The 24896-nt window shown below is 38.1% G+C and overlaps 2 protein-coding genes across 4 annotated transcripts; one reads left to right on the top strand and one right to left on the bottom strand.

The window, feature by feature from the left end:
- Positions 1-189: 189 nt before the first annotated feature.
- thbs4a (thrombospondin 4a) lies at positions 190-12371 on the bottom strand. Of its 2 annotated transcripts, XM_026931288.3 has the most exons (21): positions 12109-12369; positions 11262-11459; positions 10842-11089; positions 10599-10701; positions 10429-10511; positions 10267-10318; positions 9982-10136; positions 8677-8814; positions 8085-8162; positions 7783-7980; positions 7596-7700; positions 7365-7472; positions 7112-7271; positions 5291-5409; positions 4636-4688; positions 4376-4557; positions 4031-4258; positions 3651-3847; positions 3217-3389; positions 2298-2437; positions 190-2205 (listed from the first exon to the last, which is right to left on the bottom strand). In XM_026931288.3, the coding sequence occupies exons 1-21, from the start codon at positions 12185-12187 to the stop codon at positions 2123-2125; spliced, it is 2880 nt and encodes a 959-aa protein (XP_026787089.1). In that variant the 5' UTR covers positions 12188-12369; the 3' UTR covers positions 190-2122. The 2 variants fall into 2 exon arrangements, with proteins under 2 accessions (XP_026787089.1, XP_026787088.3); XM_026931287.3 differs by having other exon boundaries at positions 7365-7700; positions 12109-12371.
- A 3611-nt stretch (positions 12372-15982) lies between these two features.
- On the top strand, positions 15983-24849 carry mtx3 (metaxin 3). 2 transcript variants are annotated; one of them, XM_026930934.3, is made up of 9 exons: positions 15983-16124; positions 16738-16807; positions 17788-17864; positions 18730-18822; positions 18909-19091; positions 19536-19612; positions 19926-20083; positions 22055-22143; positions 23493-24849. In XM_026930934.3, exons 1-9 carry the CDS (start codon positions 16044-16046, stop codon positions 23598-23600), a joined length of 936 nt encoding a protein of 311 aa, XP_026786735.1. In that variant the 5' UTR covers positions 15983-16043; the 3' UTR covers positions 23601-24849. The 2 variants fall into 2 exon arrangements, with proteins under 2 accessions (XP_026786735.1, XP_026786736.1); XM_026930935.3 differs by lacking the exon at positions 22055-22143.
- Positions 24850-24896: the final 47 nt, after the last annotated feature.

Here is a 24896-nt window from a genome sequence, read left to right as displayed (position 1 = left end):
TAAATATTACATCCAAATGTGCCTTGGATGCTCTAAATTATTTGAACGTATTAGAGCCGTACTCATGCTCAAGACTTGCATGGATTCATCCCAATGTAAATAAGACACATTTCACACTACACTACATGTGTTATACTGCCATGTAAAGTCAGTTTACATTAAATGTTCCAAATTTGTAAGCTTTGTCACTTTCGATCATTTTTAATTAGTCAGAAATTGTTTAAAAAAGGAAGTTGAAGTGTTTCTTAGTTTAAGTATACAGCTTAACAGTACCCTTTAAGGGCTATGTTGCATTTGCTTGATTTGTTTATGTGTTTGTCATTGGAGAGAAAAATGTGTGAAACAAAATATTGAACTGGATTTCTTTTAAATGTTAAACATTTTACAATAAATGCTTCTTTTGCTTTTTATTTAACATGCATGTAGCATATTGGTTTGGATTTGAACATTGGCATTGCCTCTAACAATCAAAAGGAAGTAAAAATTTGTTGTTCTTGTGCTGTTTGCCTTAAACACAATGCGTCAAAACAGCTCAAAATGCAAAGCAGTCAACATGTGAACTTCTACCTTTTCTGAGGTAAAACAACATAAACACTGTATTCAATATTATCCTCTACCTAGGAGTAAACTAATGAGCCTAAAGGTCAAATGTGCATTAAACGTATATTGAATTGTATGCGCTTTGCTTGTTTAATACTCTTCAATCTAAACTTTTCCTTAAAATGCTATTGAGGAATTGCTGCATCAGTTCCATGACCACTTAGAGCTATTTTAACCAAGAGCACATTTTAGGTTTTACTTTAAAACCTCAGTTTTCACAGATGCGAAAAATGTACATGCAATTCCTGATCCCTGACTAACAATAAGATGTTTATTCTCTTTATACATGTATATCTGTGAATTATTTGGTGCTCTGTATTGTCACATTGTGTCTAGATGAAACAGAATATGCTAAAGATGAAGGCTAGATTTTTGTAAAAAGGTATCTGATTTATTTTATTGCCTAAAGAGGACCACTATACACATTCACACCATTTACAGTGCTGTAACTCCTCATATTCCTGTGTTTCTACTCATTTTGCATGGCATAAACGTTAACCTTTTCAAAACAGTGTACATATGTTTACAAAAATATCTGACATTCATTTTAAAATATGCCTTTTTATGTTGTTTTCTTACCTGTTGAGTATTTTGAGAAAATTGTAAAGGACCCAAGCCTAACTGTGCAGGAGAAAACCTGTTCTTTTGAGGTTATATGTTTGACCTTTAAATAAAAAAAGACGAGAAATTATGAAAATAAATGTTGTGTTCATTTTCCATGGAAAGAGAAGTTGGATTTTAATTGCATTTTGTACATCGTGACAGTGAGCGGGTGTAGAAGAAGCTAGGAAAAGATTCCATGACATGTTACATTTTTGAAGCTGGCCAATCCTTAAAAAAAAAAAAATCACAAACTGAACAATGTTTTCCCAGTTTTCGACCCATCCCATAATAAGCATAAAAAACCTTTAGTTGTTTGAGGCTTAACAGAATTTGAGGCTTAACATCCCTTTCAAAGACAGACTACTATAAACATGAATCTCTCCACAAACTTTCATTTTCCTCATATAGTGTTTAACCCCTTCAACCCCATAATCCCCTGGCTTATTATTCAATTATTCATCTTAAAGCATATTATTCATTAAGCATTCTGAATTATTCATTATTATTATTATTATTCACAGGGAAACTAATAGGAAAGTTGTGTACTAGAGTGGAGAATGCAAGTTAGGTCCCAAAGTCATGATTAGTTACTGTCAGGCTTGCTGACTGTTTTCCATATTAAAACTGAATCCATCCAATATGTGAGTAAAGCACAAAAAAGCATTTCAGCTCACTCGAATGCCACCTTCCATAGCTGCCTCATTTTGTGGACTACATAAAGGCAGACTTTATCCAAAAATTCTTACAAAGCAAGTGGAGATTGGTTAATATGATACTCTTAAATAACTGGTCCATTTTAATCCTACTTAATTATAAGGGACAATAATATGATTTATTTAAATAACACTAACCAACCCATTGTATTGCCCCCTAAATCATTGGCCATGTGAGGATTTTTTGGGGACTGCGTTCCGTTACGTTACTGTGTGGTATTATCCTGTGCATCCTCTTTCCTGGAGAGTTCCTGTGCAACGTGCTCCTGGTAGTTTTCAGGGATTGTGTCTGTAAATGCAACACGTATTTAGAGAAAAATGAAATATTCAATTCCTTCAGGAAATCTGAGGTGCTGAAATCATCAAGAGCAGTTCACTTACCATTGCAGCGATATTTCAGATTGGACCAGATGATGTTTTCTTGTGAGAAGCAGAACACACCAAGACGGCCACCCCTCATGCTCATGTCGATGACCACACCGGAGTCTGCCACCAGGCTGGCGCCTTCATAAAAACGGACCCTTTCCAAGCAAATCGAAGATATGATAAATAAAAGACTAGAAATAAAATTTCTAGCAAATGGTATGTAAAAGGTCTACAGTGCGAGTCATTCTCCTTTACTGTGTTAGTAAAGAGCGGGGGCTAGACATCAATATAATATTTCATTTTTGGCATCCACATCAGATTAATTTCTGTACACAAATGTCATAAGGAACCAACCGCAACAACACCACTAAAAGTTATGTGAAAAATACATAGAATGGTATGAAGAGCGAACCTGGGGCTGATTTCTTTATAGCCCAGACTGTAGATTCATTTATGATATAATGCATTGCTAAATCATAATAATTTCATGTCAATCTATGGATAGATATTTGATAGCCCTTCCATCTAATATCACAATGAGCCATCCATGGGAAAGTGCATTTTTAACTTCTGCATATCTGCATTTTGGCATCAAGCTATCTTTTTTGTAATTCAACAACATTTGCAGCCACTCCTTTCAGTGTTCCCTCTGAAGCAGATGCACATGTACTGCCCAGGCTAGAACACCTGAATGCTGGTTTAAGAGGAGGAGCTTTCTGATTGACAGACAAGAATGATTGACAGGCAAGTAGACTCAGTAGGTTGGATTCTGGTTCATTTGGTTTTTTAGTCTCTAGTTTACAGAATCTAGGGCTGCACCAGAGACCAGAATTTTTCATTTGAGCAGATATTTTATTGGTAACTGCCACAAATATCAATATTACACAATTATAATATAATTAAGACCTTATACTTAATGGCTGACCCATCTCACCTGATGTATCCGACTTGAGGCCGATGCTGTAGGTTCCAGCGGTATGAGACCTTGTCCTTCCAGCCTACGTTGCGAGGGTCTTTCCACAGCAGCTGCACTTGATCCTTGGTGTTCCCCGTGTGCCATAGAGAATTCCTCAGAAACTCGCCAGGCCCCGTCTTAGATTTCACAGCCTCAATGCCAAAAGATGAAACACTAAGCTAAATTACTACCATTCTCATTTACAAACCAAGTGAAAACTTATTTTGTTCACTCACAACTTGTTTCTGCAAATCATTTATTATCAGTCCTGAAGCTCTGAAAGTGCATCCTCTGAGTCCAGAAAAGCAGCATGATAATAATCACAGAGACTAATGATAACCACAGCAGTGTAATGATAATTACATTCTATGTCAAAAGCTAATGGAAGATTAAGTGATGGACAGTTGTGGAACCTTGAGCTGGATGCCAGGTTCAGCCACGGCCCTGAAAGGCACAGCCTGCCAGTATGTCTGCTCTGTCTGCTTCCACATAACCACGTAGAAACTAGAAGAGTCCTGGTAGCCAAAGATGAATCCAGCATAGTCATCGTCAGTCACCGTGTTCACGTGGAAGGTTCCCTCGAAATCCACGCCACTGAAGGCTGTGTAACCTGAAAGGAGCATCATGAAGTGTTTCATTAAGATTATGACTAGATTATGACTATCATTGGCCCAAGTTTCAAATCCACTGCCATTGATGTAAGATACTCTAACTGGTCCGTAACTTAATATATATTTAATCCCTGTTGTGGTCGACATTGTTCTTGTACTTGAATAATGTCATCCAGTCCTACCTACTGCGAGTCCTGGATCGCTGTTCATCGTCTGAACAATCTCCATGCCCTGATTGAGGACGACCCAGTTGGGGTCAATCTGAGCTTCGCCCTCTGGGTCCAGCACCACAGTCTGATATGCTCTGAAGTCCGTCAGTGTGATCTCTGCATTCTCAGGACACGTGTCAATCTTGTCAATCACCCGATCTTGGTCATAGTCTCCAGTACAGGCATCGCCCACATTGTCATCTAGTCGGCATACAGAAAAAGAGAACTAAGAACTAATATAGTAAGACAAAACGTATAATGTGGGGTATACATATACATATACATATACATATATAAGCCATATTGTTAGGTATGTACTGTCTTTATCTGCTTGGTCTGCATTGGGCACCAATCTGCAGTTGTCTTTATTATCTGGGATGCCGTCGTTATCATCATCATCATCACATTCGTCCCCAAGCCCATCCTTGTCTGTGTCTAGCTGAGAGCTGTTGATGACTGTAGGGCAATTATCTTTGGTGTTCTGGTGTCCATCCCCATCACTGCAATCACATATAGTGTAGTGAATGGGTAAATAGCCAAAAGTGAATTCGTGATATGGTAAATGTAAATGCATTTACCTGTCAGTGTTGGTATCACAAGTGTCTCCTACAAGGTCATCATCGACATCTGACTAGAAGACAAAGCAACCACAGGCAATGGCTGTTACAACCAAGTGAAGTATTTCCCATCCTATTTTCAGTTTTTTTCTACTGGTGTAAATAATAGTTCCCAACTGGTGAAAAGATACAGGTTCTTTAACAGTACCTAGAATAATGAAGACTACAGCAGGGTGTATAGCTTTTTCCTACAAATCCCTTGAATTGATCTAAGAACTGCTGCTGTAATCATAAAGACTACAACACATTTAGCACTTTAGAAGAGTAATGAATTAATCCTACTATCTGGTGTCACCCAGAAGGAGGTGAGTTGCCTTTTGAGTTTGGTTCCTCTCAAGGTTTCTTCCTCGTGTATTCTCAGGGAGTTTTTCCTGTCCACTGAAACCTCTTGTTTTATACACTTAGAGTCGAAATACATTTGGAACTTCTGGAATGTCTATTGTTAAAAATGCTATACAAATAAAACTTCATTGAGCTGAATCACTGTGGATCACTAATCATGTCCAGGACCAGAGCAGTTGTCTTGCCTTTTCAACGGTTTTCCAGGAATTCTTTTTTTTTTTCCAGGAAAGTACTCTTTCTGCTGAAGTGTCTATGCAAAGGAGCTGTATTGTACCTGGTTGGGGTTGGGAACATCAGGGCAGCTGTCACAAACATCTCCCACACCATCATTATCACTGTCCACCTGGTCGCGGTTGGGAACTCTCTGGCAGTTATCCAAAATATTTTTCACGCCTGATCATAAGAACAGAATGGAAATGATGAGTAACTGGCAAAAGTGATTGAGTCATTGCAAGTCATTACATAAACCTATAAACACACAAATAAACGCAGTTAAATGTGAATAACTTTTCCTGTATACTCTAAAACAGCTGGAAGGCGCAAATGGACCCAAGAAAAAGCACACTCATTTAACAATTTCAGTGTACACAACACAATAATGCCTTTGTGTGTGTGTGTTGCCTATTTCAAGCCACGTGTCACAAGGTGGCAGTGTTTCCGTTAGACTCTCGCAAAATAGTTTCCACTGGTCATTAGCTCCTGGCTAGGCTTCGTAGTGGAAATGTGGTTTTGCCCACAGACACATGACCAACATGTGAAAGATCGAGTCAAGTGTCTGGAATCATGCCTTTACGGACAGACTATAAATGTCGAGCTCTGCCTGGGCTTGTTTTTTATGTGTCTCAGACTGGAACACATCACTGTGCTTTAGAGGAGCATTATCGATATGGCACTTCAAAGGGATTGAAACTAAGAACGCCCTTCAGGCCAACTGAAAACCTAATAAGGAACCCCTTTGAAAAAAAGGTGCTTGTAATTGGTGCTCTGAAGTATGCAGGGGCACCGTTTCTTCTCGTTTTCCTCCATAAAAATGACAAGGAAGTGCAAATCTGTACAAAAACAGGCTGGCAGAAAGAAGATATTAACACCATTTCTGTGTCTGAAAGAAAACAAATGTGATTGGAAAAAATGAGAGGGAGGTGTGTGTTTCGGTTGTAGCCTGTGAAAACCCTTCACATGCTTAAATGTCAACTCAAACATTTTCTACTCTGTATAGCTCTGAAACTACAGGCTTTTCTGAACTGAACTGTTTCTCTGTTGCATGTATCTCAACCAGAAGTAAAGTTATGGCAGAGTTATTAAGTCCCCTTAAAGTCAAAAAGTTAGAAAATTACATTTAAAGACTTCATTCCAATTCCACTGAAAGACGCCCCATCTACCTGTATATTTATAATCGAATTTTTTTATGGAAAATTAAATTTTTTTTTAAAGCATTTCAACTTTACAATAGGACATGAGTTCATACTTCATACAGCATCATCCACATCACTCTCTGCCTCATCACCTCAGGTAAAAATCACTCACGAGCATCATCATCATCATCTCTTTACTCGACTGATCTCTGTACACACTAACATTGGTGAGGAAATAGTCTCTGATTAATTCAGTCAGTTCTGTTGACTGAGTTTCTTGTCTTTATATTAGGTTATTTACACATTAGGTTATTTACACTGTTGTCTGTACAGATTGTATAAGTGCTCTTCTCTGTTTTGATGATGATGTGACAGCACAGGAACATTGCGGACATTTTGAGATCTGGTATCTGATGATAAACGGAATTGATTAGGCTTATGTCCTTTTCGCTTTGGCAATTGATCAAATCAGGACACTCATGGTGTGAAAAAAATCACACTTGGGAGCTAGAGAGATTTTAGACATCTTTAGTCAGACTGTGTGCGTTTACTGCCATGTTTGTTAAACTGGCTTCTTACAGAGGGTGCTACACATTTTTGCTCTCTCTTCCCACAGTATAAAAGCTTCACAAAAACGAATATTACAACCTATGACTTCCAAGCAGATGGCAGCAGCCCTCATTATCTGATATCTTAATGAAATTTCTAAATATGCCTCAGATGAAAGTGTGCAGCTTTATTACCATCGCCATCCATGTCATCATCACAATCATCTCCCAGTCCATCCTGGTCCGTGTCCCGCTGGTCTGGATTATTTATTTTTAGGCAGTTGTCACATGCGTCACCATGTTGATCTTCATCACTGTTCTTCTGGTCTATGTTTGGAGTCAACCAGCAGTTGTCCTGTTTTTTTTTTTAAATTACACATGTACAAGGAACGTTATTTAAAGTGCTAAAAATCTCCTGTATTAGGATGAGATAATTCCTGGTGTATACCTTCTCATTGAAGATACCATCGCTGTCTGCATCTTCATCGCAGGCGTCACCTTTTCCATCGCCATCTGCGTCTTCCTGGCCTGAATTAGGTACAAACATGCAGTTGTCCTGGAAACAACATACATGTGATAAATCATTCACGCAGAAGTAACTGAAGATGAAGAAAAGCCTTTGTGGACATATAAACACTTGGGAAGTAGTATGAAATGAAGAATGGCAAATATAGGTCACCTTTTTGCAGTATGTATCCTGGCATGGAAGTTTTCTGTCAGGGTAAGCATCAATGTCGGTATCCTTCCCACACACATAGCCATTACCAGCCCAGCCGATGTTGCACTGATTGAGGAAGAAGGTATTACAACATGCCTGCTCTAACCCAGGCTAAACCACAACACTTGCATTTATCTGAACATCTCACCACACAGCTGACGCTTCCATCTCTCTCCACGATACACTCAGCGTTGAGGTCGCAGGGGTTGGGCTGACCGTTCCCACACAGCCTGTTAGTGAGAGGAGCAGGATCAACAGGACCAGGTCCAGAATCAGAGGTCTGCTTGCAGCCACTTGTTTGGTCTCCAGTGAAACCAGGCTTACACTCTCCACAGTAGAATGAACCCTAAAAATGGCTCGTTCAGTTTATTAATACTGTGTGCAGGAGGTAAGCAAAATAGAAAATAGAGACATAATCATGATTAGTGAGAAAATTTGTAAATATCTCACCATTGTATTGTGGCAATAGGAATTAGGAGTGCAGCCGCCATTGTCCACACTTTGGCATTCGTCTACATCATTACAGACCTGTTGCATAGAGATATTGGTAATGTTGAATTGAATAAGCTGTGTGGTGAACAAATAAATTGGATTAAAAAATCAACACATGTGTCATGGGGGAATTCCAAGGGCCTCAACTAGATCCAAGAGGGGAACCGCCAAAGTAATAAATTCATGGAGGTGGGGGTTCAAGGGAATCCAAAATTTCAAAAGTATAGGTACTATTGTCTAGAAGTACACTTAGAACCCTACGTGTTTCTTTGGTTTGTCACAAATGGGAACTGATAGAAACCTAGAACATAGGGTTTCCCTTTCAAAAAAGGTTTCAAATTAACCATCCAAAGTACAGAACCATTTTATCCAAGAGTGTCATTTAAGGTGACTGAATAAATCTTGTATAATCACTCCTCCAAAGGCCTCAGCTGAGAAATGTTGAATCGTCTGCCTTGCTTCACTACTATGAAACAATCCAAATATCCTAGAGAATTGAAACCTTTACAGACAAGTATAAGGAGCAGTTAGACAGCAACAGTTTCCTCACCTGCTTATGTGACTGGATGTAGGTGATGCCCGCACCCTGCAACTCCGGCCCACTGTACCCTCTGGGGCATCTCTCACACCGGAACCCTGGGACTGTGTTCATGCATCGCACACCAGGGAAACACGGGTTGAACTGACACTACAAGCACACAAATAACAACACACCAAAAACTCTTTCCAGATCTCCATTTCATAATACCATGCCAGCATTTGAATGACTGGGTTTGGAAATTACTTGCTCTCATGGTGAGAAGTTACCTCAATCTTTCCTAAAATCTCTTTTAAATCCAAATTGTTCCACTCAAACAATAACTGTCTGAGTGAAATGCAAATAAAGTCATGATAAAGTGCTATTACACTGGTTTTATTGGGATTTGTTTGTCCCACTAATGCAGAGCACTGAGAGCTAGCATAGCATACTGCTGTGTGTAATGGAAAGAGCAGTAAATCACCTTTTGATCATCTCTGCCAGAGAAAACTGGTATGTTATGACTACATGGTCTCTCCCCATCTGTTTGCACGATGGATTTGATTTGATATATTTGCAGATAATAGGGGTGTAACACAATGCTACTATCAGTATCTGTGTAGCACTCCAAAATATTCAACTGTATTTGAATTTAGGTAGGTATGGCCTAAACCAAAAGGGTTTTTTGTTTGTATTTAAAAAAAAAAACAAAAAAAAACCCTTTTGGTTTAGTAGCCTAATTTAAACCACCTCAACCCTGACCAGGCTGTTACTAAGGATGAATTAAATGGACTCATTCACTTTAATAAATTGCTTGCATCCACAAACTTCATATCTGACTGCTCACCTGCATAAAAGTAAAACTGCCCCCTCACGTGAGATGTTGTGTGAACCATTATGTCATGCTTTCAAAAAAAAAAAAGAATAGCGCACCTCATACGTGTATCGATTTAGGACACATTGTCTGTTCATTCTGAACAACATATTCGGTTACATCCCTAGTGGATCTTAACCAACACACCAAGGTCTTAGCTGTGGTATAGGCCACAATAAAATATGTACAAAAAGAATGAACCCATGTGGAGATACCTCCAAACGTCTAATGAAGCAATGGTAGAAATTACTTTAGTGGGAGCACCTCAAAGCATGATTACATGACTAGTATTTTTTTTTACCTGCATTTCAGTGGTAGCAACATCAGAATTTTTGGTGGGTGTCACTATTAATTTTAGATTTTAAAGAGGCTAACAAAACATTTACTCAGCATTATTGCATTTCTTCAATGGTAACTAACTTTTATTTAACATTTCGTATTTTCTTTTAGTTTGGAAGTTTTACCTCATCCACATCCTCACAGTGGACTCCATCTCCAGTATAGCCTTCAGGACACGGTTCACACTTGAAGCCTTCCTCTGTCTCAATACACATGCTCAGCTGGAAGCATACTCCTGGAGCACACTTGGTTTGGGAGTCTGTCCGTGTGTTTTGTCCATCTAAATATTAACCGGACACCTCAGTTAGCCTGCCTGTAGAATTCATTAGCCTCATTATTAAGCTTATGCTGCAGGCTTGAGTGAATGCAACTGAGCATATGTTTATATCAGGCCTGAATGAGAGACTTACCACATGGAACACACTCCATAAGTATTCTCTTTAAATTTGCAGTCTCCTGGATCTGTTAAGATAATAATAAGTGAAGCAGAACTAATCTAGGCAATCCTCCTACTTATGCAATTCTTACATTCAGGGTCTTATTATATACTTCTGAAAAACATGGCATGGTACCTGCTGGTCCATTCTCTCTTTCAGTTCTTGGATCATCTGTACAAGTTCAAACATGGGGCCTGGCTCCAGCTTTGATGAGAGGCCTGTCAGAATTATTGGCCTATAATAATGGTTTTCCTCCATGCTATAATGACAGATCAGAAACTAATGGCACCATAAAAGCCACTCACCTAGTAATTGCAGTGATTCACCCTGCTGAAGAGAACAGTCTTGAAGCTCCACAACATTCTCTATTGATTCACCCAGAACTAGCTTAAGGTCTGACACACTACCCTGAAATAACGGCACAGATCTCTGTTAGTTGTTGAACATACAAAGTTGTTGGAAACCTAAGGTCAAACAAGTCATTATCAACAGTCATGTTTAGGCCTTGAAAAAGTTTTGAAAAGCACTGGCATAGAGTGCACTCCTACCTCTGATGTAGTGGGCATGGTTTTTAGTGCCACTCGATTAGGGCCAGAAGGTAGTGTCTTAAAGGCAGCTGGCAGTTCCTCCACTATCTCCACCAGTCTACAGTCCACATACAGAACCATGCGAGGAGTGCCATGAGTCAGCCCGCTGAAGTGCAGCATGACGTTGTGTGGCCGGCCATCAGCCAACGGCACTTTGACGAAGGTGGCTGTACCTACCTTTCCATTGCTTTTCAGATACCTCAGAGAGACTGACAGAGACAGAGAGGTCTGAATGTGTCCAGACATTTGAACTTATCAAAATGACTGCTTAATGATTGTTATTTTTGGGATTCAGTCCCTAGTCTGAGAACACTGTCTGAATGACTCAATCAGCTATTCCCAACTATTTATCTGTAAAATCACTTTATACAGCAAAGGTACCTTTGTTGTGTTTCCCATGTACAGTGAAATCTAAATGATCGGTGTTGTCTGTAGGGTTGTAAATGCGGAAAACATGCACTGGAGCTTTATTCTGGACCTGAAAGGTTGTCAGGATAAAAACATCATTCACGTTCTTATTCTTCAGTCCTCCTTGCAGGAGATCAGGCAAACAATCAGGTGACACCAGGAGATCATAGACTGCAAACACAGAGATCTGATTAATCTCCATTTCCCCAGTAGATAATCATAAAGCAATACTTACACCACTACACTGACTATTTTCATCATTTGCTTCAGTCTAAATGTTTTTGTTCATAGTGTAAAAAACTACTCTCTTTTAGTTTCAGTTAATGCAGTTCTGAACTTTTTCATTTTACATTCAAAAGTACTGCTGTATTTGGAAATGTGTCTCATTTCAGTGGAATGCTCGTGAAAGATACCACCACTGCTCATGTCCAGGTTTGCCCTGGGCTGACGAACACTTTAAGCAGTGTTTGAATTTGCAGTTTCTATGACACTAATCAGGCTCAGGTGAGATTTTTCATCATTTAGGCTTTGATAAGGTTACTGTACATTTTCCTAATAATGATCAGACCTTTTTATTCCATAAAATATCCCATATTAGCACAATTAATTCAATATAAGACTCATGCAGTTTTTTTTCATTTATTCTGATCAGAAAAGCATTGCACTGCATAGCACAGCATTGTAATTCTTGCATTCCTAATAGCATTCATTGTAATTAAGACCGGTCCGGACTGGGCATAACTTTACAATCCCCTTTCAGTTATTTTCAACCACAAAATATTAAAATGCCTTAGTAGCAATGTTAAAGTTATTCACTTACCAATTCCTTGGGAAGTCACCACATAGGTTAGCTGCATAACCACATGTACACTGAACAATACTCTTGCCCATACAACCATTTTGATGATTCAGGTGGAAGAAATAGGAGAAATGTCGTATCTCTAGACCTGTTAATGCAGATCCTGCAGAAGTCTCTGCTGCAGCATTAGCATATGTGGAGTAGCAGTCAAAACAGCCGTGTTTTTTCCTTTGGATCACTGCAGCCCAGCTGCTGAATGAGAACCAGATAGGTGCCTGGGAGATTTATGCCTTTCAGATGACATTCAACATGGAAGGTGTGACCAAGTACCTCCTCCAGTAAGTTCTCCAGCTTTCTTCCCAGAATGTAACCATTTTACTGAAAGGGTTGCATCCTGAAAAGGGATCTTGACTGCAACGTATCAGGATTAGGTTATGAATTGTACCACATGATTGTCTGGTTAAATTTATCTTGTTAAATTAGCCTGTGCACACTATCACTTTTAGTTTTTAGAATTAAATTTAGTATAAAAACTAAAAGCGAGAGTTAATATTGGTTACACATGGTACATCTGAAAGTTCATCTTGGTTAATCTAATATAACAATTGTGCCATCTATTGTAAATCTAAAGGAAGAGGCCAAATGCATATGCTGCCCCTCCCTTTAGCTTTATACTAGATGGCTTTATAGTATATAGCATAATCATTATACTTTTTCTCTCAAACTGTTGCATAATTTCCGTAATTTCTTTTTTTTTTTTTTTTTTTGACTTGGTAGTATGAAGACTGTAGTAAAAACATGTTTTGGTCATAAAACCTGTCCCTTGAATTTTGGCTAACATTTACAGGAATTGTGTAACTTTGTGCCTTGTACACTGAGATCTGCTTCAGCTGTCCATAGAAGGCAGGATAATATGATGGAAATCTTTGTATAATTGTCATGTGGACTTGTCACTTGCCATTTGGTACACTTGGTGTAGTCGAGTCTCTTTTATATGTACAGCACCATCTATACTGATTAGTATAAAATATACCCCTTCATATTAGCAAAATACCAGCCATATTGCACAAGCACTTTTTTGGCCACAGGCACAAGCAGACACAGGAACAATGGGAACACGGAAATTTGAGTCCTCGAGGACTGTGGCTACAGATGACCCAGATATGAGTTGGACTTAAATTCCAGGGCTCTGTACTAGCAAGCAGTTTTTACTATGTGCATCTGGGGGAGCTATCAACACTTGTATAATGTGAAGGTGTAACTCTGTTGATGAATATACAGAAAAATTTACAGAAAAAGCCCATAATATCCATAAGGCTTAGGAGTGTGCTTACCCAATAGTGTACTTACCCTATGCAAAGAACTATTAAATAACCATTTTTGCCAAGAGGGTAGAATTATCAGCTAAATTATAAACATATTAAAACACAAAAAAATGTATAATGACCTCAACAGGTGTTGCTCTCTCTCTCTCTCTTCATTTTAGCAACAAATGAAATGTGGGTTAAAGTTTCATCTAAAGTGTGCCTGGAAGTGGAAATTTCATTTCAGCTTAAGAGAGGTGAATTATTATACCAGGCATCACATTGTTGTACACCAAATTAACACACTGTAAAAATTATTAATAGGACAGGCAGATAGACATAAAATTAATGAAGTAGCCCAATCCTGATATACCAATTTCCTGCCTTTTTTTTATTATTATTAATCTCAAACATCAATCTAAACAGTGTTTCGGTATTCTTGCTGGAGGGAACATGAAACAATATTGGAGGATCACATTGGCATGTTTCAGATTTGTCCCTTTTTCCTTTCATTTGCCCTTTTGGTTTCAAAGCATTATTTTTTTTTTAATATTGCAGTTACATTTACCCCTCTGTACCTGGTAAATTTAGTAGGTAAAAGTAAAGCCTACCTCATAAACATTTTTATAGCAGTGAGCAAGAAAAGTGGTTACAAAACTCTGGCTTCAGAGAATCCCCCCTACTGCGAGTCTTTTTTGTAGACTCTGTTAATCACCTGGTTTTAATGGAACAGATGGTCATTACTTTGTGGTTACAGACAGATAAGTGTGGAATTGAGAAAAGCTAGCCCAAGAGAAAGAAAACTGTAAATGTGTATACTTAGTAATGTATTTGTAAATGTATATAATCTGTACTACTGTAGGCCTACATGCATATTAGACATGGGCATTTTTTTTAGTTTTTAAAAGTTTTAAAATAAAGCAAAAAAAAAAACTAGTATAACTAAAAAAAGAACATTATTTAATGTTCCTAATCCAGGTCCCGGAGTAGTCTTGTGCTACATATTAATTAAGCCAGATCTTTTCAGTCAGATCATCAAAACTGAAGGGTTTTTTGTGAATCTTTGTTCTACGATCAAGTGGAGCACTACCAGGTCAGTTTCCTTTGGAACTAATTGCAAAGTCAGCACATTGTGATCATGAGCCCACAAGGGGAGGCTGTAAAAGGTCCCCGTTATGTGACCTTTGTCCTGTGGCCATTCTCATCAACCAAAATGAACCAGGCCTGGTGGTCCTCCACTTAGTCATAGAACCACAGTTTTATATGAAACTTTCCTTTCTAGCCTGCCAGGGCAGCATTCTTTGGGACTAGTAGAGGCTGTATATCAATTTTGTCACAAGAGTGACCCTACTACATAATAATGTACAGCACTCATAAATTAGAGACTTAGTTAGAGAGTTAGAGAGTTTTTATTGTTATTATAACCACATACAAGTATGCAGTAGAATGAAATAGCATTCTCCAAGGCCTTGGTGCGACATTACAGAGGTCACAGACAGCAGAATACACAAGTGACAACATGTAGTGCAAAAATAAATTGAATAGTATCAATAATGTACTTTATTGAAAATGAAAAGTAAAGTTCACTAAAGTTCTTATCTTGTACTGTATTGAGGATAAGAATCACTCAAAGTACTGATACAGTTCTCTACTGGAGATGAGAATGACTTAAACTCACTATAAAGCACATCTGGCAAAGCTAGACAGTGAGCTCCAGGTCACCACTTTTCAAATTTCTAAAAGTAGGTTAGGCATTCAGTATGTTGTGTCTTGTGGATGATCCACCTTTAGTTTCACCATAGAAGCCTTAATACCAGCTTGCAGCACATTCTCTGATCATCAGAATGCTCTGATGGCGAGCTGTCAGCGCAAGAGTGGGCTCTTAGAGAAAATGAGAAGCAGAGAGTACATCAGGATCTGTCTCTGTTATGGGGCAGCTGTAGTAACTCTATTAAGTCCAGATTTAACATGAACAAAATTAGCAAGAAATAAAGGATTATAGTGCCATACATAGTGGTTTTGAATCCATGAGAAAGAGAAAGGAAAAGTGGTTGTTTTATAGGCTTCCTACATGGGTTCAAGGGATGATTTTGCTATTTGTGCTTGACAAGGGTAAGAGAGAGGTAAATAGCCAGAGCCATAAATCAAAAAAATAAAAGGAAAATTTAAAAAAAAATGCAAAAAGAAAATAAAATGGAAAGATATGTGTGAAAAGGTAAAGACAATGGACAAAATAGTACTGCAATGTGTACTATGTGCATTAATTTATGAAATTTGATAAGATAAAATAAGATAAGATAAGATAAGATGTACCTTTATTGACCCCTGTAGGGGAAATTCAAGTTGACACAGCAGCACAAATAGGAGGAGTAACATTAAAGAAAAGAAAATAATTTCCAAGTAGTATAAAATAAAAATAATATAAGATAAATAAAAATAATAGAAATAATAACGATATATATATACATACATACAGGTAGATAGATAGATAGATAGATAGATAGATAGATCATTCATGGTGTAATTTACTTTCTTTTTCTTTATTATTTTATTTTTTTAAATTTTATTTATTTTTCTTAGCACTTTGCTCTCCGAGGCTGGAAAAGGGGGCGGGGCTCCGTCTGTTGTCATTGGCGTTCCAGCCAAACAAACATGGCGGCACCCATGGAGCTGCTGTGCTGGGGAGGCGACTGGGACTTGCCGTCTGTACACACGGAATCTTTAATTGTGCTGGTAACTGACTTAATATCTATGAGGTCTGACGTCTGTATTTGCGATATAGCAGTTAGCGACAACACCTTTTGGATTTAGTTTTGGGAGAATTCAGCTAGCTGGCTAATTAGCTAGCCGGATAGCTAACCTATAACAACAATCACCGTGTTACCATTGTTTCTGAAGAAGTCTGTAATATCGAGTCGTTCTTTCATGATATGAGTATAAATAACTCAAAGACGGGCTTGTGATACCTAGCTATTATTATAATGTTTTGGGTCATTTTATTGAACAAGTTTTTAGCAGGTTGCTGTATAAATAAAACCTTTTGTACAGCTTTTCCCTGCTCAAGGTCAGATAATAATGGCTGGCTGAAGACTTGGTAGGTTTAAACATTCATTCATTAGAGCCCTGATTAATATTAGTTCTCTGAGTCTTCACTAGATTTTTTGGTTTTTAGCTTCTGTCTTGTGCTGGAGTAGAAATGCAGGCAGATAACTAGTCCTTGTTCAAGTAGAAATCCTCTGAATGTGCATATTTTTGATTAGAAGACTGATTAATATTGACTAAAAGGTCTTATAGTTTTACAGTGTACTGTTCATCTCATATCTCTGGTATCAATGCTTCACTGCAGGCATATGCTAAATTTGCTGGTGCCAAACTTACAGTCAAGCTAGTGGACTGGACATGGAGGACTGTCACAGGTAACTGATTAATTATGCCTGGATGATTAAAGGAAAATTGCATCCTGAAGCACATTAAATATGTTTATATTGAAATGTTTGTGATGTGTTTAGTGATTCTGGTGCTAATTGGGTGGCTGATGCTTTTTTGTGAGAAGTTACAACAGTAAATAGAAGGAAATAAAAATCAAATTTCAAAACATAAGGGATAATGTTCAGGATTTGCTTGTTCACCATTTTCCTGCATGTTCAACATCATATTAATGAGAAATCCACTGTAGAAGTCGTGGAGCAACAACCACTTGTTAAAAAATAAAGTTCCAAATACAATACGACACAGCTGCTGAGTTAAGGCTAGATAGTGATTGCCGAGATGACAAGCACAATGGTGTTAGACATGGCATTAGTATAAATGTTGAATCTGTGGAAGCTGAGTGTACAGATGAGCTGGACAGACTAAAGGAGTAAAGAGCTGCTGCATCACTCTCTTTAGATCGCGATGAAGCGAGAGCTAGTTCACACTGGTGCTGCTATCAGCAAGTAGTCCAACGTGTCAATGAAAGAAGTTTAAACAAAAAACTAAACAGAATTTCAGTACAAAATAAATCTTGAACGCTGTTGAAGATCAGAAGTTATTTGTAAGCATTAATATGCAAGTCATTCAGGTTGGATTTGTCCTTTTAAGGCAGCAGTGTTGTCTTATAAGTGATGTTGAAACATACTTTCAACACTCACACATTCAGCTCATTTATTATTCAAATGCTTGGATTCTGCGCTACACGTAAGCCATATTGTATAAAAGCGTTTTCATTCACAGATATAATAACCTGATGAAAACATGCATGACACTACACACATGCTTTTGTTTTCCATGCCTAAATTGGAGACTTTGGCAGTTAGTATTAGATATATAAAGGTATAGAGTATAGATTGTGTGATGAAGCTCTCACATTTGTGTGTTTTTAAACTCTTTTTTTTTTTTTCCCCCACTACTTTGACAGCCACCATTCCACAACTGCACTATGAGGGATCTACAGTAACAGAACCTACACAGATTCTCAACTTTCTCAGGCAAAATGTAAGCTGCAGCTGAAACTGGCATATTCTAAAATGTCGTTTAGTGTTAAATTTGAATTGTTTGATTGTTGTTTATAATAATATAATGCAGGGGTATGGTCACATAATTGACACAGGGTGGCAAGTAGACCTTTGAGTTAAAACTGGCCACCTTTACTGCCTTCTCACGTCCCACAGATTTTCTTAAGCACTTTTTATTTTGGGCAAAACTCCAGAAATAGGCACAACAGCTGTAAAAAAATGTGTGGACTAAGACAATTTGCACACGTTTAAAAGAAGGTGAAACAGCTCAGGGTGTGTGCACTTGCTTAGAACAGACATATTTACGTCCATTTTGCATTGCAGAGATGTTGTTGGAAGTGGAAAACTATCTGCCACCCCTTTACCCTCTTTAATCAGTCCATTTCAATTTTATATGCATAGCAGGTTTAATAGACATTGCCACAGAAATCTGGATGTAGACTTAGATCTCAGAGAGACAGTGATGAGTAAAACCTCCCTGAGAAGCCATGAGGAGGAAACCTTGAGAGGAACAAGATCCCATCCTCTCCTGAATGAGACTGTGATTATAAATCGTTACTCTTCTACAACTGGATAATGTAAAGTTATTTAAAATAGTACTGTTGAAAGGATGTACACTGTGGGTATATTGTGTATAAGAGCCCTGGGATAAACACAGGACAGTCTTTAGGATCACAGCAGCAGCAGTTCTTAGGTACAAGTCTACAGTATCGAGATGAGATTATCCACTGAAGCAAGGACGAGACTTGTGCATAAACTGTTTTTCTTTTTTCAGTGTGAATAAATTCAGCACGTAACCTCAGGAAGAACTTATTAACACCAAGCTTTCTTTATGCCCTGAACAGCGATTCAACGCAGATTATGAGCTGTCTGCTAAGCAGGGAGCTGACACCATGGCCTACATTGCTCTCCTGGAGGAGAAACTGCAGCCGGCTTTGGTTAGTGCATCTGCAGCTTCTGAAAAGATTCATCCATCATAATCTCATTCTGTTGTCCATAGACTTTAGCCAGTGTGTGTTTACAGCTCCATACATTCTGGGTGGACGCGGAGAACTACGCCAACCTGACGAGGCCTTGGTTTGCTTCCCACTCTCCATTCCCTCTCAACTTCTTTGTGCCAGGCCGCCAGGCTAGTGTAGCTCTGTCCAGGATCCTCCTGACCAAAGCGGAAGCTCCACTGCACTCAGTCGCAGAGGTGGAAGGAAAGGTAGTGCTTATTAAAAATACCATCACGTGTCCAATTCTTTGTAACAATTAATTCCTCTTTTGAGTATGATTGCTAATTAGTATTTGCTTAAATTTAGCCTAAAATCGCATATTAAATTAGCAAAAGAGTCAAAAATGTGCAACCGGGTCTGTTCTGAATGTTCTCCATTAATCGGGTGACATTGGATTTGATTGCTTTCTGCTTTTAAACGGTCTCCTGGGCTGTCGGCGCTCTGTCTGCGGTTTCAGTGAAGCAGATGGAAAATAGTTTATCACCCTAAGGATAGCAGCTACTACTGTGAGCTCAAAGCTCCCAAATTTTTTGCATGTCCAAAACCTGCCAACTTCATATGGCTGTAGAACACATTCTGTTACAAGTCCAGCAGTCTGTGTACTTTCTCGGTTAATTATGTCTGATTTGTCAGTGATGTCATTTTGTCTGCAGATCTACAGCGAAGCCAAGGAGTGTCTGAATTTGCTCTCTCACAGATTGGGGTCCTCACACTTCTTCTTTGGAAACACGTAAGTTCAGTGTTGAGCCAACATTGACATCCAGCAGCAGCTCTGCTTTTAGACTTTATTTAGTGACAGAGGTTCTGTGACCTGAGCAAGGTTCTAGGGAAATACAATTTTATTTACATTAACATCAGTATTTATGTTACTTGTGCTTATTTTTTGACAGAAATTTGCATGAATTAAATGTAATGATTTATCCATGTTTATCTTAAGCCTTACTGAGACATTGAGCATGTGCAATGAGTGTTTGAGTGTTAACTACTGAAATAAGAATAACATGCTGTTCTGGCACATTATGGTTGTGTTTTATGTGCTGTAGGCCTACAAGTCTGGATGCCTTTGTTTTTGGCTACCTTGCGCCCCTCCATAAAGCCAGTCTGCCCAGTGCTCAGCTCCAGCAGCACCTAAAACAGCTTCACAATCTCTGCCAGTTCTGCACTAACATCCTCAAAAACTACTTTTCTGAAGCTGCCTCTGGTAAGACAACAGCCTGTGGTTTAGTGCTGGAAATTTCACACTTTATCAAGCTTTTAGACAGACGTATAGATGGCATAATTAACACTCCACCAACACCAACGGGGGGCGCCAGTGATTCCAAAGTGCACTTGTATTTTTTAAACATTCTTAAAACTTGATACAGTTTCCTAGACACATACATTTTCATGAAAATGCATTATTGATGAAATGTTTGAGTCTTTGCAGTGACTTGAGTCATTTGAATTCAGCTAAATGATTCATTCAGATTCGTTCACTGAGTCAGTTTGTCCATATGTGCAGCCTGATCATCCAGCATCTAAGGCAGGCAGCTTGAGCGATGTGACAATAGCTAATAATCATTGCTAGCTAATTTCCTGCTCTGATTGAATGTGCCCGAACAGGATTCACTGAATGCACTGAATCACAGAACGAGAGAAGCATAAACCTATGTAACGTTTCTGTATGGTAACCATGAATATGGAAATAGGTAGGATATATTGCAATTACGAAGCCCATCAGCAGGAATGACTCAGTGCATGGCAGTGACTGATACAGAATCTTTCAACTTTGACTCCTTCCAAAAGACTGAATCATTGCCCCCTCGTCAGGAGATCGTGAATTGAAATCTCGACGATTCCAATGGTGTCCACGGCTGGGCGCGAAGGGTACATAATTGGCCATGCTCTCTGGGTGGGAGGGATGGCATACTGTCTCTCCTCTAGCCAGCCACGGGTATCTGTGAGCTAATGTATGCGAAAGAGGGCAGGTAGCGCTTTCCCCAAGTGTGTTACGCTGCCCTGTGATGCAGCATGAACAGCAGTGGTAAGATGAGGTTGGCTTAATGTGTCTTGGAAGCACGAGATAGTTTTCACCCTCACCGGTTGGTATCTGTTGATAGAGGAGAGCTGGTTGGTGGTTGGGAATTGGCAAGTGACCATATTGGGGAAAATGGGGGAAAAAATCGAATCATTCGCAAACAAATCATGTCGTTAAAGCACTGGAGTTTTGGCCTAAAAATCCAATCACCATTAGTTTTCTAATTATTTATAGTTAATTACTTCATAACAGTAAGACATTAACTGTATTAAGTAAAAATGGTCAAATAGTGGATTATTAGTCCAAAAATTTTAGATTCCATTTCAAAAGTTTGCATCTTTCTTTCTGAATATGATATTAATAAGCTGTACTAACATGTATGCCTTTGTAACCACCTCCAACTTCTCAGCTGTAATAATATAGTTATATAGTCCCTATAGTCCAGCATCCTACACCTCATCTTATTTATATCTCTGATTTACTCTGTCAGATATCATTACTGTTTTTTTTTTTTTTTAATCAGGTCTAATGACCGAGAGGTTTATGGCTAAACCTCTTTTCAGATTATTTTTCTGTTCATTTTTTTGCCTTATGCTTTGGACTCTGGTCTTCTGGAAGGTACTTCTTCCTTTTTTTCCCCCATTCAAATACCTTGGTGGGTGCAAACCTTTGCTCTTAGCTGTATCATTTAGTGAGCTAATCAACTTTATCATATCTAGCATATCTCTTCACATCTTTTTTAACTAAATTGTAGGCTAAAATTTGAAAGTAGTCAAATAGCTTTTTTTTTTTAAAAGCTCTTTTCTGTGCTTGGTGCAAGGGGTCATTTGTTCCATGCAATATCTGCGTTATAAAAATAGAACGTTGCTCTGTCTAGACCATCAGGTCCCTGATTTTGTTCCATTCACCGTTCTAATAACCACAAAGTTCATCTGTTTTTCATAAATCATGACCATTCACTTCCTTTTAACACGGATAAACATTATGAGTGGCTTAACAATGTGCACTAGTCTTAGCCAGTTATGCAACATGCTGTGCCTCTGTTTGGGAATTCTTTGTACTAACATTTCTTCCATGTGAATAAAGTTTACATTCTCTTACTCTTACAAATTCAAGCTTCTTTTTCTTTTCTTCCTGTCTCCATCCTCTCACTAGGCTCTCCTCCCACTAGCCAGGACGCAGTCGATGCAAACCTCCAGAAACTGACGCAGCTTGTTAACAAAGAGTCCAACCTTATTGAAAAGGTCCTGCTTAAACCTGCTTGCAGTTCTCTCTGAGATCGTTTAGAGTATAACAGCAGCAGCCAGCTGTCTGTACACCACTCAGTGCAGTGAACTATGTGTGTGTACTAGAGCTGCCAAAATGAATTTCACACTTGAATTTTTAATAATATTTACATATTCAAGGGCAAAAAACAAAAATCCACAGTTGAATATTTAAGATCCCATGTTTTACTTTTAATAACTGAAGTCTGTAAGTAAATGCATGCAGTTTATATAATCCTTTCTTTTTTTGTATTTACATTTATTAGTTTTCTAATTAAATTTTAAAAAAGTAAATAAAACAGTGTATTTCCAACAGTCAATTATCAGAATTATGCTTTTTCTGTAGTTCTGTTGGACATTATAGTGTACTACATAGGTTCGTTATGTTATACCCTATGTAGTGTGCATAGAAGGAAACCATTTGGGATTCAACCTAATGGATTTATTGTTGAGGACGGGTTGAAGATGGTGGAGGTTTAAGTGGATCCTGTTTTACCTAAGAATGTAAATGTGCTATGTTTTGAGAAATACATAAAAGCAAACCTACTAGAAACTAATCCAACAGACGAATAGAAACTAAACAAATCTAATTATAAACACTGTTAGTAAAAAACTATATTACCTCCTCATGATTTACTTTGCTTTTATGTGATACAAACACATTCTACGTTTGTTGTGTAGCAGTATACAATTGTAGGATTATAGGAATTTACAATCAAATTCATTTTAATACTAAATCCAAAACTTTTCTGTATTTTTGAAATTCAAATTGAAGGATTTTGACAGCCCAAGTACACAGTTGCCAGTTTATTAGCAACACCTATCCGGTTGGCTGCATTCAACAGCCTTTTTTTTTTTTAGGTTTGCACAATTTTTGACACCCCACCCATCAAAGGAAAAGAACCATTACTGACCAGCTATTATTCATAGGACTGTTATCAGCACAACAGTCTGTGTGACACTGGCATGAGTGTACGGGGGTTTCATGCCAGCAGTGATGTTGGGGTCAACAAAAAGACCACTAATGAAGGGTTAGAATGCTAGAGGTGGTCCTATGAAGTATCCCTTTTACTGGGATGGACAGTGTTTAACAGATTGTGCATAGCAACAGAAGGGTTACAGTCAATAACTGTACACCTACAAAGTGACATATATGGTAGTCACACTTGATAAAATGACCAATGAGTGTATTAGGTATACTAATAAAGTGGCTACTTGATGTACACACACTTAATCTACTCATATATCACCTGTTATGTGCTTTTGGATTTTTTTCCCTAGTGTCCATGCTTGTCTTGCTCTAACTGACAGCTTTGTGTGTTTGACAGATGGATGATAATCTGCGCAGTAGCCCTCAACACAGGCCCAGCCGACCCCATAAACCTGAAGCCAAACCTTCATCTCTGGCCACTGACAGGAACTTGACCCCTGCCTGAAAATCTCACCCACACCACACAGTGGTATCTTTCTTTACCTATTTATTTATGCTCATATTATCCAAGTGGCACTAAAATGGGCATGACTACAGCAGGAGTCATAAGTTACAGTATATTTATACTCATTGGTTCAGCATGAGGTTGAACAAATGTGGCTTTGGTCATTACTGAAAGCTTTCTGTCAGCATACTCAGTTTTTCATTAATCTCATACTGATTTATATTATGTTCATAATCTATAAGATTGTATCTATACATCAACCAATAACAAAAAACGTGGTGGTTAGCAAAATACTAATCACAGTAATTAAATATTCATAGTCTGTTGCCATCCTTAACAGCCTTTGCCATAGTGAAATTATATTTTGTAATATTCACTGTGTACACATACTGTGTATCTGATACTATCGTTCCATCAGCAGTGTGTAAAAATATAGATTCTTTTAGAGCTATTAGTTTGAGCTGAACTGAATCATGATTCATTTTGTTGAATTGTTTTTCAGTTTTTCATTATGGCTGTCGTTATATATTAAGGTTTGGCTTAAACATGTTGCACTACATCCTAGCAGTTAATCAACGTATCAGTGTGTCACAGTCGGAAATCATCAGCCAACACCAAGCTAAATATTAGAACACTCATCATAGCTTCTCCATTCAAGTTAATATTATCATTTAGCTTAGTCTCTTGAAAAAACCTACATAAACAGAAACTACAACATATGCATCATTCTGGGTTTTTTTTTTTTTTTTCATGACACAGTGCTTCTTTTTTTTTAAACTCCTGCCATTTAAAGCTAATGGATCTCTGTTGAATTTTTCCGTATGCGTGCCTTTCCTTCTGTATCCAAGTGTAATTTCCTGACCATGAACATGGTTAACTTTAAATGAAAATATTTTCACATTGCAAGCATGCCAGAAGTGCTCAGGAGATGCACTACACAGATTATTGTATCGATAATTAGTTGCACTTTAAAAATAAAATTAAAACCATTAATTCACCTCACCACATATATGCAACTGGGTCCAGTTTTTCCTTTTCATAATGTATGTTATCACTCTGTATGCCTTGTTAAAGTGTTCATACTGTACATGTCTGGTAATTCAGTGCTGAATTTTGTTTTATGAAATAGTATATCTTGAATTCCGTTAGTTATGATGTATTTTAAAGGATCTCATCTTCATCAGTTATCAAAGGACTTTAAAAATGTCAAAGATTTAGACACAAATGTAATAAAAGCGAGTTTATAATATTTTGTCTCTGAAATGGTATCTGTTCAAGAGAAAACGGAAAAGTCAG

Source organism: Pangasianodon hypophthalmus, chromosome 24, assembly GCF_027358585.1.
Source record: "Pangasianodon hypophthalmus isolate fPanHyp1 chromosome 24, fPanHyp1.pri, whole genome shotgun sequence".
Lineage (NCBI taxonomy): Eukaryota > Metazoa > Chordata > Actinopteri > Siluriformes > Pangasiidae > Pangasianodon > Pangasianodon hypophthalmus.
Note: the sequence above shows the minus strand (reverse complement) of the source record. Positions and strands in the feature narration are given on the sequence as shown.